This window comes from Bactrocera oleae, chromosome 3, assembly GCF_042242935.1.
Source record: "Bactrocera oleae isolate idBacOlea1 chromosome 3, idBacOlea1, whole genome shotgun sequence".
NCBI classification, from domain to species: Eukaryota; Metazoa; Arthropoda; class Insecta; order Diptera; family Tephritidae; genus Bactrocera; species Bactrocera oleae.
The window spans coordinates 485641-501621 of record NC_091537.1 but is presented as its reverse complement, the minus strand read 5'-3'; the positions used below and the strand labels follow the sequence as shown (position 1 = coordinate 501621).

At 32.6% G+C, this 15981-nt stretch overlaps 3 protein-coding genes across 3 annotated transcripts; 2 read left to right on the top strand and 1 right to left on the bottom strand.

The window, feature by feature from the left end:
- The first annotated feature begins 3648 nt into the window (after positions 1-3648).
- LOC106614949 (uncharacterized) lies at positions 3649-9889 on the top strand. Its single transcript, XM_014230900.3, has 5 exons — positions 3649-5293; positions 7413-7516; positions 7603-7719; positions 7873-8348; positions 8412-9889. The coding sequence occupies exons 2-5, from the start codon at positions 7415-7417 to the stop codon at positions 8815-8817; spliced, it is 1101 nt and encodes a 366-aa protein (XP_014086375.1). The 5' UTR covers positions 3649-5293; positions 7413-7414; the 3' UTR covers positions 8818-9889.
- LOC106614945 (FAD-dependent oxidoreductase domain-containing protein 1) lies at positions 9884-11640 on the bottom strand. Its single transcript, XM_014230896.3, has 3 exons — positions 11352-11640; positions 10954-11254; positions 9884-10885 (listed from the first exon to the last, which is right to left on the bottom strand). Exons 1-3 carry the CDS (start codon positions 11613-11615, stop codon positions 10080-10082), a joined length of 1371 nt encoding a protein of 456 aa, XP_014086371.2. The 5' UTR covers positions 11616-11640; the 3' UTR covers positions 9884-10079.
- A 2389-nt stretch (positions 11641-14029) lies between these two features.
- On the top strand, positions 14030-15407 carry Fnta (farnesyl transferase alpha). The gene is made up of 3 exons (XM_014230892.3): positions 14030-14302; positions 14393-14747; positions 14813-15407. Exons 1-3 carry the CDS (start codon positions 14167-14169, stop codon positions 15294-15296), a joined length of 975 nt encoding a protein of 324 aa, XP_014086367.1. The 5' UTR covers positions 14030-14166; the 3' UTR covers positions 15297-15407.
- Positions 15408-15981: the final 574 nt, after the last annotated feature.

Below are 15981 nucleotides of genomic sequence, written 5' to 3'. Positions count from 1 at the left end.
TGTCGCCGATATACTTATTTTAAATTTTAATTTAGTGTGGATCAAAATAAACAGCAGTTTGCTGCCTTTAAATATACCACTGACTTGTTTTTATAAACGATTATTGAAGCAAACTGAACTCCTTGAAAATATTTCAAAACTGCATCAACCAATACTTGACATCATGACAGAGAAGTCGGAAAATTATATAAATTGTTAACCTAGAATAATGGGACCCTATTCTTTTCGCCGTCATAAACACGAATTGTGATTTAAAGAAATCCAACAACAACATGTAGAGCTTGTGTACATACATATGTATGTATATTATTAAATAAATGAGTACCAAGGATTCAGTTTATATCGCGTCGCATATTGTTTTCGCATGAATGTATGGATATGAAAATGAAGTACATACATACATATACAATGCTTTTGAATGCGCTTTGTATGTGTGTGCAGTCAATTGAGATTTCTGCGACACTGACCAAATTTTGATGACTCATTGACAATTGTAACTGCATTTGTATTTGTATTACTTACTTACGTCAAGGTCGCAAACACTAGAGGTTGTGGTGTTAGTGGCTTTCGATCAATCAAAAAATACGGGGTAGTTGTTTAAAGCTGAGAAAGAACATTTTATAATTGTATGTGTATGTACACATACATCGCTATTTTTGCACTCCTCACATGCTTATGTATATATTTCTATCACACTTTTGTCGGCTCAGGCTTCAAGTATGAATGAAAATCGGTCGTGGTACCAAAATGGTCTGTATAATTTTTCGGTTGATTTAAGCGTTTACGAGATATTCATCATCAAACGTCAATGTCTATCAAAGGAAAACCCAAAAAAAAATAGAGACCGGTTTTGGTAGAGCAGGTGATTTCCTACAAAATTATGAGCTTTTCAATTTGAAATGATGTTTTTTATTGAGTTATATTTTAAAATTTGCCTTAAAATAGTCAAAATTCAATCGTTAATATATTTTAGGTTGTTATCGGTTAGGTTTACGAAAACCCATTTTTTAGAGCATTCAATTTTCTAAAAAATCCATAACAGAATAAAAAACTAACTGTTGACGGCCTTTAACAAACCGAATGTGAAATAAATAATGGTAAAGAAATTATAATATAAATATGATTATGCTTCTTAAGCTAGCAATAACTGGAATAAATCAAAAATTATTTGGCTGACCCAACTTTGATTGATTCTTAAGAATAAAGAGAACCGAGTGTAATTGTTAAAGGGTCTCGACACTACAACTACAGCTCACAACTTCCAAAAACCTTGACTTTTGCTACATTCGTTGAAACAAACTCGAATTCTAAATATAACATAATGTTCGTATTACACATAAGAAACCAAATCGCATATCTACTCAAGTGGTATTTAAAAAACTTAATTAACTCTGCTGCCTTCAGTGAATATATTTTAGCCGTTATACATTTTATGTCCATTTTATTTAAATATGAAATAACCCGAACGTTTTCATTTCTTCCGAAAGGATGCCGCTATCCAAAGTATTAATTTTATTTCGAAACATTTGATGGTTACTCAAATATATGTCATGTCATGTGAAAATAAATATACATATGTACATATAATACATAATATACATGCATATTTACATGTTTTTATTACCGAAATCAATGGTCAAGAAAGAAGGCAGATTTGATCATGATACATGCATATTTACATGTTTTTATTACCGAAATCAATGGTCAAGAAAGAAGGCAGATTTGATCATGATCGCGCGTAAAAAATTCCTATTATTTTATAATTAACTAACTTGTACATTGTTTTTGCGTGTATGTATTTATATACAAACAGATGGACGCAAAATTTATATTAATACAAAGAAAAAGGCTTCCACAGATTGAGAGAGAGAGATACTTATAAAAATGCTATTTACAAAGAGTTTGATACAATAAGGTATTGTTGCCCATATGCTCTTGTATTTTCGATTTTTGATAAACGTGAAGATACACATACTAATATTTATTAATGCATATTTTAAAATTGATTTGAGAGCATACCGGTACAGTTAAACCAACATGCCATAGTTCTAATTATGGTTATGTCGAATGTCCTCCATTCCATTTGAAGAGAGGTAATTTTTGGTCGTTTGCAGACAACAGATATCGGTATGTCTGATGTAATATTATGATTGATTTTTCATAATGTGGAAGTTACGTTTAAAGCATATGTAGCTAAAAAATTCAATTTTAATATTTGCTAGTGCAAACTTCAAACCTATTAGTATCCGTATTAGACAAAACTGGAAAAGCAAAAACCAAATTCACCTATTATTTCAACAAAAGCCTTAGAAAACATTTAAGAATGTACATACAATATCTGTGATGGAAAGTCTTTTTAAAGTTATGCATTTACATTTGTATCATATATCTACTAACTCGCGATAATGTAAACGTATGTACTTATATGTATGTATGTATGTGCTTACATTCGAATGTTTATTTATAAGTTACACCAATAACAAATACCTGCCCTTATGCATGCGTGATGCATACTATTAAACAAATCGGTGTAACAACTGCAAAAACATGTGCCAAATTCGGCTGATTCATGTTTGCGCCAATGCAGGCACCTCCAAGTGTGCAAAAACAGTTAGGGAGTATGGTGAGCAGAGTTCTCAATGTTGAATGCAGTGCTTCAGGTATACGATACACTTACATTGACACGTATATTTTGCGAATTTGGGAGAGCACAATTACTCAACGATGGTGGAAAGCAGTCTTCCTCAACGCGCAAACTCAAGGATGCAGGGTGTAATTTTGCAAAATATCAATAGTTATACGTTGGTGGGTACAAAATATATACATATGTATGTAAATATGTTAGAACATCCACATATACGATACATATGTAAGTAAATATGTGAAAATTTTTATATTTGAAGCCATAAAACTTAACTTTAACTAAAATTAACTATGTAACTGTGTTTTTTTAACTTTAACTTCAGTTGCTATGTTGACATATGGTTAAATATGTTGTTTATCTTGTTGCATTTATTTTGCATGCCTGGCATAAATTCAAAAAAAAATTACAGTGACAGTGACATTGATGCAGTAGTGAAGCTGGAAACAAGCAACCCTATTATAGTTTATGAAAAAACGTGATCGTAGAGCGGGTGTGTGTATGTATGTAAATCCAAATCAGAAACATGCAGGTGGGTCAGCACTGTAAGGATAATTAATAATATATATGTACTTATATATGACGCGGTTATATCTATGTGTATATATTTAGATGTAAAAATTTTTTATGCCAGATTGTTTAATGTAAAAAAAAGAATAGTTTCGAAGACTACAACAGAACAGAGCACCGCACCTAATAATGGCAAGTTACTTGGTTCCGTTCTATCACTTTATGATTACACATATCTTGCTCTGAATTTAAATATTATATGTGTATATATATATATAGTGTATACTATTAATGTGTGAATGTATGTAAATATATGTAGAAGCATATGTATAAGTGTGAAGAACAATAAATAAAGTGAGCTCTAACTACCGGCTTTCTCTGCTTAAAATGTTGAAACTAACAGTAGGAGTGTCATGAACGACAACAACGAGTAAGAACAAACGTGAGAGCAGAGCGCAACAGCGATGTAGCAACTAATGTTGCAGCGCAATGAAATCGTCCGACACAACAAAGAGCCTAAATGCATCATCTGCTCCTTGCCAAACAAACAGTTCGACACCGTCGCCATTCGCCACAAGAGTTTACAATTGATTCGGCAGTAAGAAGTGCAAGAAGTACCAAACATCTCTATACTTGGAAAATAAAAGAACATAAGCTTTTTTCAATCAATTCTACAATTTTGTGAAAATTAAGGCACCTAATAAAGTTGCATTGCCGGAAGGATTAATCTGAGATTGAGGAGTGCTGAAATATACTTATCAATATTGTCTTCAGAAAATAAAAGTAATTTTGTTGTTTTGGCATTGAATGAGTCACAATATTTGGATAAAAAAAATTAAAAATCAATTGTCCTGTAAGAGGAATTTGGAAAAGTAGTTTTTACATTTTCACGGTTAAAAAAAGTGAATTAAAAATCGATTGATTGTCAGTCTGCAAAAATTTCTTTCAAAGCTCTCAATGTTGTTAAGTTCGAAGTGCTGAAAATTCAATAAACCCACACGAGAATTCGGAAAAGAAAAACGCGATTAACAGAGGCTCGTGCGAACAAATTCCACATCGAGTGACTAACCACGTACATACTTACCATATGCGAGGCGGTTGCTCGCCAATGCATATCAGCAAAAATCACACATAGTTTCAAAAACGTACAGAAACAACGACGGTAACAACAACGCATCATCAGCAGCTGTTACGACAATTATAACACAATACGAATACGACAAAAACTATAATCAGAAGCCGATTAAATCGGTCATCATAAGAAAACCATTAAAATTTGTTCTCTAAGTTTTCCCGGACTTTTATATTAAGTAATAATCGCGGATATACGCATACATTCAAATCTATGTGTACTGTGTGACCGGGAATCAATAATAATAAAAACGTGCTCTGTATTTACGAATTTAGTGAAAAGACATTAACACTGCAAGTACTAAATATTTGTGTTTACAGATAAGTAACCGTGGAAACTCTAAAATAATAGTTTGATTTTGAACGGGGTTTGGCCAGTGGAGGTGCTCCGGGGGGCAACGCAAGCGTGATATCCGCTGGATCACTTCAAACTACCCAAGTCTCCCAAACTTGTTTCTAAAACGCCGGATTGTTAATTAATCAACAGTTATTTAACTGAGAAATACTTAATTACTACATAGCAGCTATTATTTGAAGAAATTTAAATTCATATTTAATTTATATAACTTGATACTAGATTCGCCTCCCGTCATCTCCAACTAACAAGGCCAACCCAAATAATACATACAAATTCAAAAAATAAGTAAATAACAACATATTTTTTAATCACAAAAAACAGAGGATAAATAAAAACAAAAACATTAAATATTTTATAAAAATTAAAAAAATCAACAAATTATTATTTTAACAAAACTCTTAATGCAAAAAAAGAACTTTAAAAATCTGTGATTATCTTAATTTAACAATTATACTTCTCTAAAAGAAAATTATAATAATACAACACAAAACTAATCGCCTCTACGCGTCTTTATAAATAAAATAAAAAATAACTGTAAATTTCGAAACAAAACATAAAGGGATTCCAACGTTAATTTATTAAATCGAATTAAATAAATCGGAGAAACAATCGGAAGTACATCTTTACATAATTTCGTGCGACTTTATTTGTTTGTAAGTACCTCCCAGCATATTTTTATAAATATATAAGTACAAATGCATATGCGTTTTAGAGTACATATTTGTTTAGCACTTCCTCGGCCAACCAATTCAATATTATCTGCATCTGCTCACTTTTTCAAGACACTTGTGCCTGCCTGTTAGTTTAGCTTGAGAATTTACGTGTACATTCATTACATATTTATATTTTTGTTTGCAAAGGTGTATATACGCATGTGGCAATACGTTTTGTCATCCATATGAAATATTTTAAATTTATCATTACAATTCCAGAATAACCTGAAATGATTGAATTAACCATATGAACTATAAAATATTAGCGAATTATAAAAACAAAAAAATATTTACATATTTAGACATATTATAAATGTATATTATATGTACAAACATAGAAGATTGGCCGCCGATGTCAGAAAAACATTTTTGTACAATTTTGGTTACATTTCAGATTTCACCCTTTATCTACAAATGAAAATAAATATAGACCACGGTAGATAATTTTTTAAAACAAAAAAAATCATAGTAAAATGAAACCCATCGGATACGAAAGACAAAATAACAAACATTAAGGAAAAATTAATTTACGGAGGATCTGAGTTCGGAAAGAGGAGTTGACATACAACTTTTTCCTATAGGTAGTTTCAAGGGAAATCGAGTTAAATTGTTTTTAGCCCTTAAAAGCAATCACGCCCCTCCGCTTCCATTTCCGCCCATAAATTATTTTTTCTTTAATGTTTGTCATTTTATCTTTCGTTTCTGATGGATTTCAACCTATACTAAAAATTTCTTTTTTTTTATCATATTCAAATTCTTCTGTACTAGTCTAATGGTGACAACGATACTTATGTATATACAATATATCAAAGCTTATCGGCGATGATAACTGATACAGCTTCAACATTCAAAGAAAGATTAATGATATTTTGGGATTATGACTTTTTTTCATTTACTAAAGCATCGAATATAATACTTGTAAGGGATTAGACATGTTTGAGTTATGCTTTAATCAACTTGTTTGCTTAGCGTTCACGTAGGATTCCAACATGTTATCCAATTTATTTCAACACAACTGACTCCGTCCTAATGCACATATGCACATATATTAACTTATATTTAAAAATCTCACGTGCCAATATATAGCACTTCGCTTGTATGTAATAGATGCTTTGAAGGAACAATGTACAAATGTGTTCATATGCGACAGTGCAGAAGATCGGGAATCTGCACAACGCAGACAATAGACTTTTGGTTACGATCGTAATGAAATAACTTGATGTCTCGCTGCTGAATGTTATTCATATTACATACATACATTTGTACATATGAATTTCAATAATAAACACACAAACATATACCGTTGATCTTTTTTAAGGTAATTTTATTGTTGCTGAAATTAATTAATTTGCGGTTGTTGGCTTAATTGTTTGCAACTAAATACGAGTGAGAAAAGTAATATCGGTACTTAATTAACAGGAAATGCATATGTACAAGTGTCCTTGTATATACATATACTTGTATGTACATATATTGTATATACATACATATGTGTTCCGTTTTTATTAATTGTTGACTTTGCGCCATTAATGCCATGTTACAATTTAAATGAACTTATATATAATTTGACTTATTTCGGTGAGAAATGCAACACCACCACACATGTTCAAAGTAGAAATTAAATCAAACGAATTTCTAGTTCGCTTCTGCTCAAAATTATTCACCAATTAAGGGACACAGTTATATACCTTGCTGTAGTTGGTATAAATCTAATGTGTTTCTAACTAGGTCTATTTCATTCAGAAAATTCTAGATCTAAAGTATACTTTTTCTGACCAGGTGGACTTTAGAAATGAATTTGTAGTTGTAAAATATTTTCGGACTACATGCGCACACGTGCATGCACATGTACATATATTCAAAAATTGACCTCTATCGATTTTGAGAGTCACAATATTGTTTGTTTACATCGTAAATTTTAAATTTTACTTCATAAAAATTAATATGCGGGAATTATGAGTATTTTGCTGACGTTATAATCACAACACTTATATACATAGGTTACTTTGAAGAATATATGTACTTACATACTATATGATTTCTAATTGCTCTGTTTCAGAAATGGAAATCATTCCTGAAGGAAAACATTTTCGTTTGGTACAAGAATCTGAGCTTCCAGAAATTTTGGAGTATTTGGAAAGATACATACCGGAATCACTAAAGGTAAGTTAATAATTGACATATATAATTGGCTTAGAAAATCTTGAGTATCGTTCTGAACTAGTAACTAATCAATTTGTCTATTTCAGTTTCATCAAACCATTAAAACGTACCTGAATGATCGTGTTTGGGACTTTTATTTTTATGTTTCTAAAGAATGGCCGGAGAAGCCAATAATATTACATTTTCCAGGATGCACGCTTACGGTATATATGATTTTGCGTTTAAATTTGTATTGCCTGTTTTAGGGCTCGCTCTTCTAAAGTACTTGCGTGCATACATATGTATATTTATTATTAATTGTCGCAAATTACACATGGGTAAATATTTAAATATCGGTTTTCCTTGTATTAAATTAGCCCAACAACAATATCTATCAAAGCTTTGGTATATTTTGTCCCTCAACACAAATCGAATGTGTCGATCTAATGCGGACCGAAGATATCCTTATCGATTGGAAAAAGCCATTGTACCTGAATTTCACGCATATTGCTATCATGAATCGTCTGGATGACTTTTATTCGACTATTGGTGTAATGGAGAGGCTCGAAGGCGATATTTATGTGTGTAATAAATTGAATACGGATTTAGAGTTGGAAGAATTGTCGGATGATGCAGAAATGCGTCCACTTACTGCTGAGGATGTGAAAGCTATACACGATTTGTATCCGGCCAGTGAGATTGAACGCATAGAAGTATTCGAGATATTAGTGCAAGTATTGCCCGGTTTGGGAATATTTCGCAAAGATACGAATGAATTAGCCGCATGGATGGTGCATTCTTATTATGGCGCAATGTTCTCAATGCAAACACGTCCAGAGTACCGTCGCAAAGGGTAGGAAACTTCAACTAATATTTAATATGATATTCATAAAAGTATTACTCTCTTCAAAATTAGCTATGGAATTCGACTTGCTAGATCTCTCACTAAACTTGTTATTGAACGTGGTTATTCGCCGTTTGTCGTCATACGTCCACAAAATGATGCTTCTAGAAATCTTTATACAAAGTTAGGATTTACAAAAGCGTACGAAACATGTCGAGTCAAAATGACTCCTGACCTAACAGATGAAATCCGTAGGGAAGGGCCATTGACAAATCCGCAAGCTGCGACTAACGGTGTTAGCAATGCAAAGGGTCCATCAACAAGGGCAGATTATGACACAGAGGCTAACAAAGAAAATCAACCAGTCGATGAAGGAATAGAGGATATGCTAGCTGAAAAATGTGATATTGGTAAGGAGGAAATGTGTACCGCCCACGTAAAAGCTGCAATGGACGAGGGTATCGAAGAGGATAAATAAATAATTAAACGAATACGAATGAAATGAGTGTTGAGTGTTGAGGGGAACCCCGATTGGGGAAAGGTCGGGTAATAAGATAAGAAAAGAAACTAACAGAAATATTTTGCAAATGCTAAAATACAGAAAAACTCCATTAATATATTATATACTTATAACAATGCAACTTAACTTTATAAGGAATGAGTGCACAGGGAGACACTGGTATGTTGATGTAATTATTTTCAGCTTATTGGATAACAGATGAAAGAGAAGGAAACGGAAATTGGCATGAATACTGTACATATGTATTTAATTGTTTATGTAAATACATATGTTTATACGGATTTGGTAGTTAGGAGCTAGTGCACTCGCAAAAACCATAAAAATTAATAATTGAAACATATAGTACATATACATAAATAATAAACGAATCGATAAAAATTATTTTAAAAGATTTTGCTAAAATGCTTTTACAAAAAAATACTGATTAATTGTATGTATGTACATATGTATGTCTATGCATGTGTATATATGAAGTTAGAGCAAATAATGAATTGTTTGCGGTTAGGACTTCCATGATTTTAAGGACACATTCACATATAATTATGTATATATGTGAGTAGGCTTGTAGTTCTTTAATTCATCTTCCTAATAATGAATATGCCCGCTATAGCTAGAAATATATATATATTATATCTGTATATGCATATGTATGTCTCAAACTTACACATAAATTAGGTGTGACAACCGATTGGAAACATACATGTAATTATAAATATAACTAAAACCTGATTGAAGGCTTATGCGAAGCAAATTGTCAAAAAGTTGTTTATCAAATAATATGTTTAATTTTCCTTAATGAGCACACGACAATTTCCAAGCACAAGAGTATTAAAACGATTTAAGAATTAATTTTACACATATTGCATATTTTATAAAGGAAAATTGTATTAGAAATACATACTTAAAAAAAATAGAATTAAACCTACAGCATAATTTAGAACTTTACATATGTATGAATGTGCACACAATTTGTTTTCCAATCTTAATTCCATTTAATTTCTATGCAAATATATAAAACAAAAAATTTTAATCGTGTATATGTATATGTATTTTTACGATATTACATTAAGCATTAGGCAGCTCTAAAGAATAGAGCTGTGAGTGATTTCGATCTGAAAATTCATATCACATGGAATTTACGTATTCATGTGTATGAATGCTGGCTGGTCCATTATATATTCGATTATATACCGGATTACTATGCAGTTTTATTTATAAATTTAGTATATATTTGATTCACACATTTTTCTATTGGACGCAATCCTATCGAACCCAAGACGACTTAGATCAATACTTTTAAAATTACCATCTAATATTAATTCTGAAATGGCTCGTCCCACTGCCGGCGATTGTTGAATCCCATGTCCGCTAAAACCCGTTGCAATTAAAAGGTTCTTATAGTAAGTATGTGGCCCGACTATTCCGTTTTCATCGAACGTATTATACTCATAATATCCGGCCCAACTTCCGCAAACTTTAATCGATTCAAATGCAGTGCAACGCTTCGCCAAAGTTGGCCATATATATGTCTCGAAGAATTCATGATCTACGTCCAAGTTGGTAACTGGAGGCTCGGATTGTTCATTGCATGGGCTTCGGCCGGTAATAAAATTACTACCCATGCCATCTCGTCTGAAATATGTGCCATCAAGATCGATAGTTAAAGGTGTACCTGGACCGGGTGCATTCCCTCCCTGGGTAGTAAAAACATAAACAAACCGCTTTCGTGGTTCAACGGGCAATGGTATCGATAATGCACCCGCTCCTGTGCCAATATTTGCATGTTGGGCTATTTGGCCTGAGCGGGCCCCAGCAGCCAAAACACAAATATCGAAATCGACAACGCAAGTCTCTTTGTTTTTAGCTTGAACCTTCACTGAATTCAGTGTTTCTGAATTATTAGAGATATCAAAACCCAGTACTTCGCCATGCAGAAACTCAGCCCCAAACTCTTTAGCTCGGCTACGAAAACCCCCCAAAAGTGCCCATGGATCAAACCATCCCTCATTTTCGAACCCATAACACCCTAAAAATACAGAAAAACATTATATATAAAACATTACGTCATGTAATTATGGTAAATATTTCGAATACCCAATGCTACGTCATCAGTATTAATCCATGGAAATTTCCGTATTAGTTGAGATGGTGTTAATAATTCATTTCGAGCGCCCAGCTCATTTTGCAACTTGGAGTTATCTTGCAAAGTTTGGGCACATTTCTCAGAGGATAGAACTAGATATCCATTAGGCCGAAAACACAAATCCACATCGCCGAAATATTTTGTTGAATTCTGTATGAATTCGGCGCCAAATACAGACATTTGAATATTTTCAGGTAAGGAGAATTGTTGCCGAACGCCACCGACAGACAATACAGTGGAGGCTTCTTTGTACTAAATTATAAAATATTATTTATGTAGTGAATATCTCTATACAGTTATTTGAAATATTCACGCATAGAAATAAAAGAATACAATTGAAAGTACTCACAGTTGGATCTCGTTCAAGAACAATGACGCTGAGGTCTCTGTTAGCTCGCTTTTTCAACCAATATGCTGTAGATGATCCCACCGCTCCTCCTCCTATAACTACCACATTACATTTACGATGCGATTGAACACTCATCGATCGTTTACTAATAACATCATGTTTTCCTTGATACACTGCATTTATCCTTGAGAACGAACGAAGAATATCCGATGACAATTCAGTCCGCATTCCAAAACTGATTATGTGCGCGTACTTCGACATCATGGACACATTTAATTATCCAGTGGTATAGAAAAGTTTAAATAAGACGCAAGTTTTGAAAAAGAGATAGCGTGGAGATTGAATTGGCAAAGCAAGGCTACTGATATCTTATCAAATTGTTTAATAAATACACATACATATGTATTTGTGCATGCTAAAATGTATATAACAATACTTTCATATGTGTTTATTTGAATAATTTAACAATACAATTAAGTATATGTAACTTAAAAATACGACACTTAGGATTTACACATACATATATTCGTATGTATACCCAGTAGGAAAAGCCAATAAGTATTGTTGCTCCTTCAACTATGAAATAGAAGATAATATCGCTTACTTTAGCTTTAACGCGTTTATTTGTTCAACAATAAATGATAACATTCGGGAAAGTAACAAGTAACGTAGAATAGGAAAGATGCCGCTAGGTTTGGGGGCTATTCGCTTCCGTTCACTGATTAAAGAAGGTGACTGCCAAATATTTTCGAGAAGTCATTCGTATGTATTGTACATGTATGTGTACACTGCTCATATTGTTTGTTCTCGCTATCACTAGTTCCCATTTCCATTATATAACACTTTCCTTACAAGTAATAACACAATAAACTTTTATAAGCAATGTACATTGGGCTTACGCAGAGATACATATGTACATACATGTTGATATATGTATATATGTATATATATATGTTGATGGAATTGTATCTAATATTATGTTCAAGTGTATTTATACGTGCAACACTTTGCTAAGTAAAGTTTATTTGATTAACAATGGCTGACGTTTCACCGAAAATATCGGTCAATGTGTGAGATATATAATTGAAATTCGGACATAATTCTTTCCTGATAATAGTATGGCTGTATGTCAAAAATAGTTTGAGTCGGGTCAATACTTCCCTTAGCCCCCATGTACCTATTATAAAGATTTTCGAGCTTCCTACTGACTTTATACCACATATATATATTTCCCAATATGTGAGTTATATTAATAAAATTGAGTGAGAATGTTTGCCAAAAATAGCTAAAATCGGGTTAATTCTCCGTCAATCTCCCATATACATGTACATAACATGAGATTTTCAAACTTCCGGTTGTAACCTGTTGGCTTTATACTATACATATCCGTCAATATGTAAGATATCTCTTCAAAATTAACTGAACAAATATTGGATATACTTTAGATTAATACCTAAAATATGTAAAATTGATCTGCGAATTACCCGAACTCCCATATACTACATATAACGATTTTATTATAACAAACCTTATGTCGAATGCTTATGGTATATTCAGATTTCATAGAGTAAAGATTGGCAAAACTTTGAAATCGTATATTTGATGATGAAGTTGGTTCAAAATCTCTTTGATATATTTGTGTTCTTTAATACTTGAAACAGCTTAAAATATTATTTATAAAAGCCTATAAACTAATAATGCATTCGCAAGCAATTGATATTTATTAGTATCAAAGATATGAATGAAGTAGTTTTGTATATAAAAACTTATTTTAGACTATCATAAATTGTTAAGATCGGATCATTATAGCATATAGCTGCCATACAAACTGAACGATCCGAATCAAGTGCTTGTATGAAAAACTTTTCCATTTGTCGAGATATCTTCAAGAAATTTGGCAATATTGTCTTAGGCACTTGAGGAATCTCTGAAGAAATTGATCAGATCAGATCACTATAGCATTTACAAACTGACCGATCAAAATTTAGTTCATGTAAGGAATCTCTTGTATTTGTGAAGGGTATTATAGCTTCGGTGCCACCGAAGTTGACGGTTTTCTTGTTTAATATAAAGTTTTGCCAACCTCTGAAGGTATTGCCTAAATAATAAAGTTCAGAAATTTGCAATATTAGTTGCATTTAAGTGGCTACGTTCTCTGGTTTGCACTTAGCTGCAACAACAATGAAACGATCCTGATAAATATGAGGAGATCCATTCTGTTTCTTTCGGTTTTGTATTATAAATTTGGAAGCACTAACCAAGAAAATGAATGGAAAACGCACTTGGTATGCAAGTATAAATAATTTTTTACATTGAATTGCAAAACCATATTGCTAAATTTGCCATCGAAATACATTTTAATAATTCCTTCCCTCTCTCTAATAATTGCTTGTGAAAAAATATAAAATATACCGTTGTTGTTTCTAACTAAATTTCATTATTTTTTAATAACTCTTATCTCCACAGGCAATAATAATTTGTGAGCTATTGTTATTAAGCTATCGGCAATTTCAATAATAATTGCACATTATATTTTCGTAAAAAAAAGATAAAATAATTTGCAAAATTCACATTTAAATTTAGGTGATTTTGGTCAATTAAATCAGACTTCCATAGGAATATTGTAATAGCTAATATTGATAATGGCAACTCTGTTGAGGCAGGCTGTCAAATGAGAATGGAACAAAGCTATGAGTCAGCTGTTGGTACAATACAAATAATTATTGGATAAATTATACGTTTTGTTATATTATAGTCGTGGTTATAGGCAGCTTTCTGTAAATTATATTTGGCGAAAGATTTAATAGGTGAAAAAATGAGCGATAGTGATAGCGACGACTGGTCTGAAGAATGGATTCCTTATAGTGAGCGAAACGAATGGGCTGACATTGTACCGATTCCTCAAGATGATGGTGAACATCCTATTGTTGCTATAGCCTACAGTCCTAAATGTGAGTGTTATTTAGAGCTAAATTAAGTAGTTTTAATATATTTACATCATTTGGTTACTATAATGTTAGTGTACTGTTTATGAAATGTAGTCCGAGAAGTGTTTGATTATTTCCGCGCAATACTGGCACATAGAGAGAAATCACAGAGAGCTTTGGATTTAACCGCAGACGCATTGCGGCTTAATCCTGCAAATTATACTGTATGGCAATATCGGCGTGATATACTACGAGCCTTGGAATCTGACCTGTACGAAGAGTTAGACTATTTGGATGAAGTTATAAGAGACAATGCCAAAAATTATCAAGTTTGGCACCATCGTCGTGTTATTGTGGAAATGTTAAATGATTCCACGAAGGAACTGGAGTTGACAGAAGTAGCTCTAGAGCGTGATAACAAAAATTACCACGCATGGCAACATAGGCAATGGGCCATAAAAACGTTTGAGTGAGTAATATAACAAATATATACACAATTTACAAGTAGGTAATTTCTGGCAATGCATTCCATAGCCTTTTTGAAAACGAACTGTCTTTTGTGGATCGTCTGATTGCCGAAGATATTCGAAATAACTCAGCTTGGAATCAGCGCTTTTTCGTACTTAAGCATTATGGATTCACTCCAGATGTAGTGCAACGCGAGATTCAGTATACAATGAACCGTATTCGTGTGGTGAAAAATAACGAAAGCGCTTGGAATTATTTAGGAGGCATTTTGAAATATGAAGATAACGGTACAAGAAACTGTCACCATGAAGTTTTGTCGTTTTGTGAAGAATTGTATTCTAGTGGTGTACGATCACCTTACCTATTGGCCTTTTTAATCGATCTTTATAAAGATCAATGTCTCCAACAATCAAATGTGGCAGAATCTGATGTATTGTCGCGAAAGGTTTTCAACCTTTGTAATGACATGTCTAAAAAATATGATATTGTACGGCGTAAATATTGGCAATATATTGCTGAAAAGTTTAAAGTAAATTTATCAGAAAAATAGCTTCCTAAAATTAAATTCTTGAGCTAAAAGTATGTTTAAAATTTACGACATATTTGTGGATCTGTATATTTTATCTGTATTTTTTAATAAAAACTTGATTAAACTACTAAATATTTGCTTATGTAAACACGTATATATGTATAAAGGGACTTTTGATGTTTATTTTGCTTTTTTGTACTTGTACAATGATTATTTATGGCCACGTTATGCTTTTATTTATACCGCATTGCAGCTTGTTTCGCATGGTGTACGTAAACACCGTTTACATATAGATATTTACTTGTATGTGTGTGTATAATAAAATGAATAGAACGTTCCAACGACAGTCGGTTCTACGTAACCGGTAGCATTTCTCCAAATTATTTCAGTTATGTTTTCTATCCCTGGAACAACAACATTCATTTAGATTTTAGAAAAAGTTCAAACAAGAAAGAACCGTTGCACCGAAGCTATAATACCCTTCACAAATACAAGGCTCTTTACAAGAACTTCATTTCGATCGTTGTTGTTGTTGTAGCGACAGAATTCTGCCGAGTTGACAGTCCTTGGCCGGAATAAATCCGGGTCCGTTCCGGTTACGTAGACCCGACTGTCGTGGGAACGGTCGTTCAATTAGTATGGCAGCTATATGCTATAGTGATCTGATCCGAACAATTTTTTTGGAGATTACATTGTTGCTTTAGAT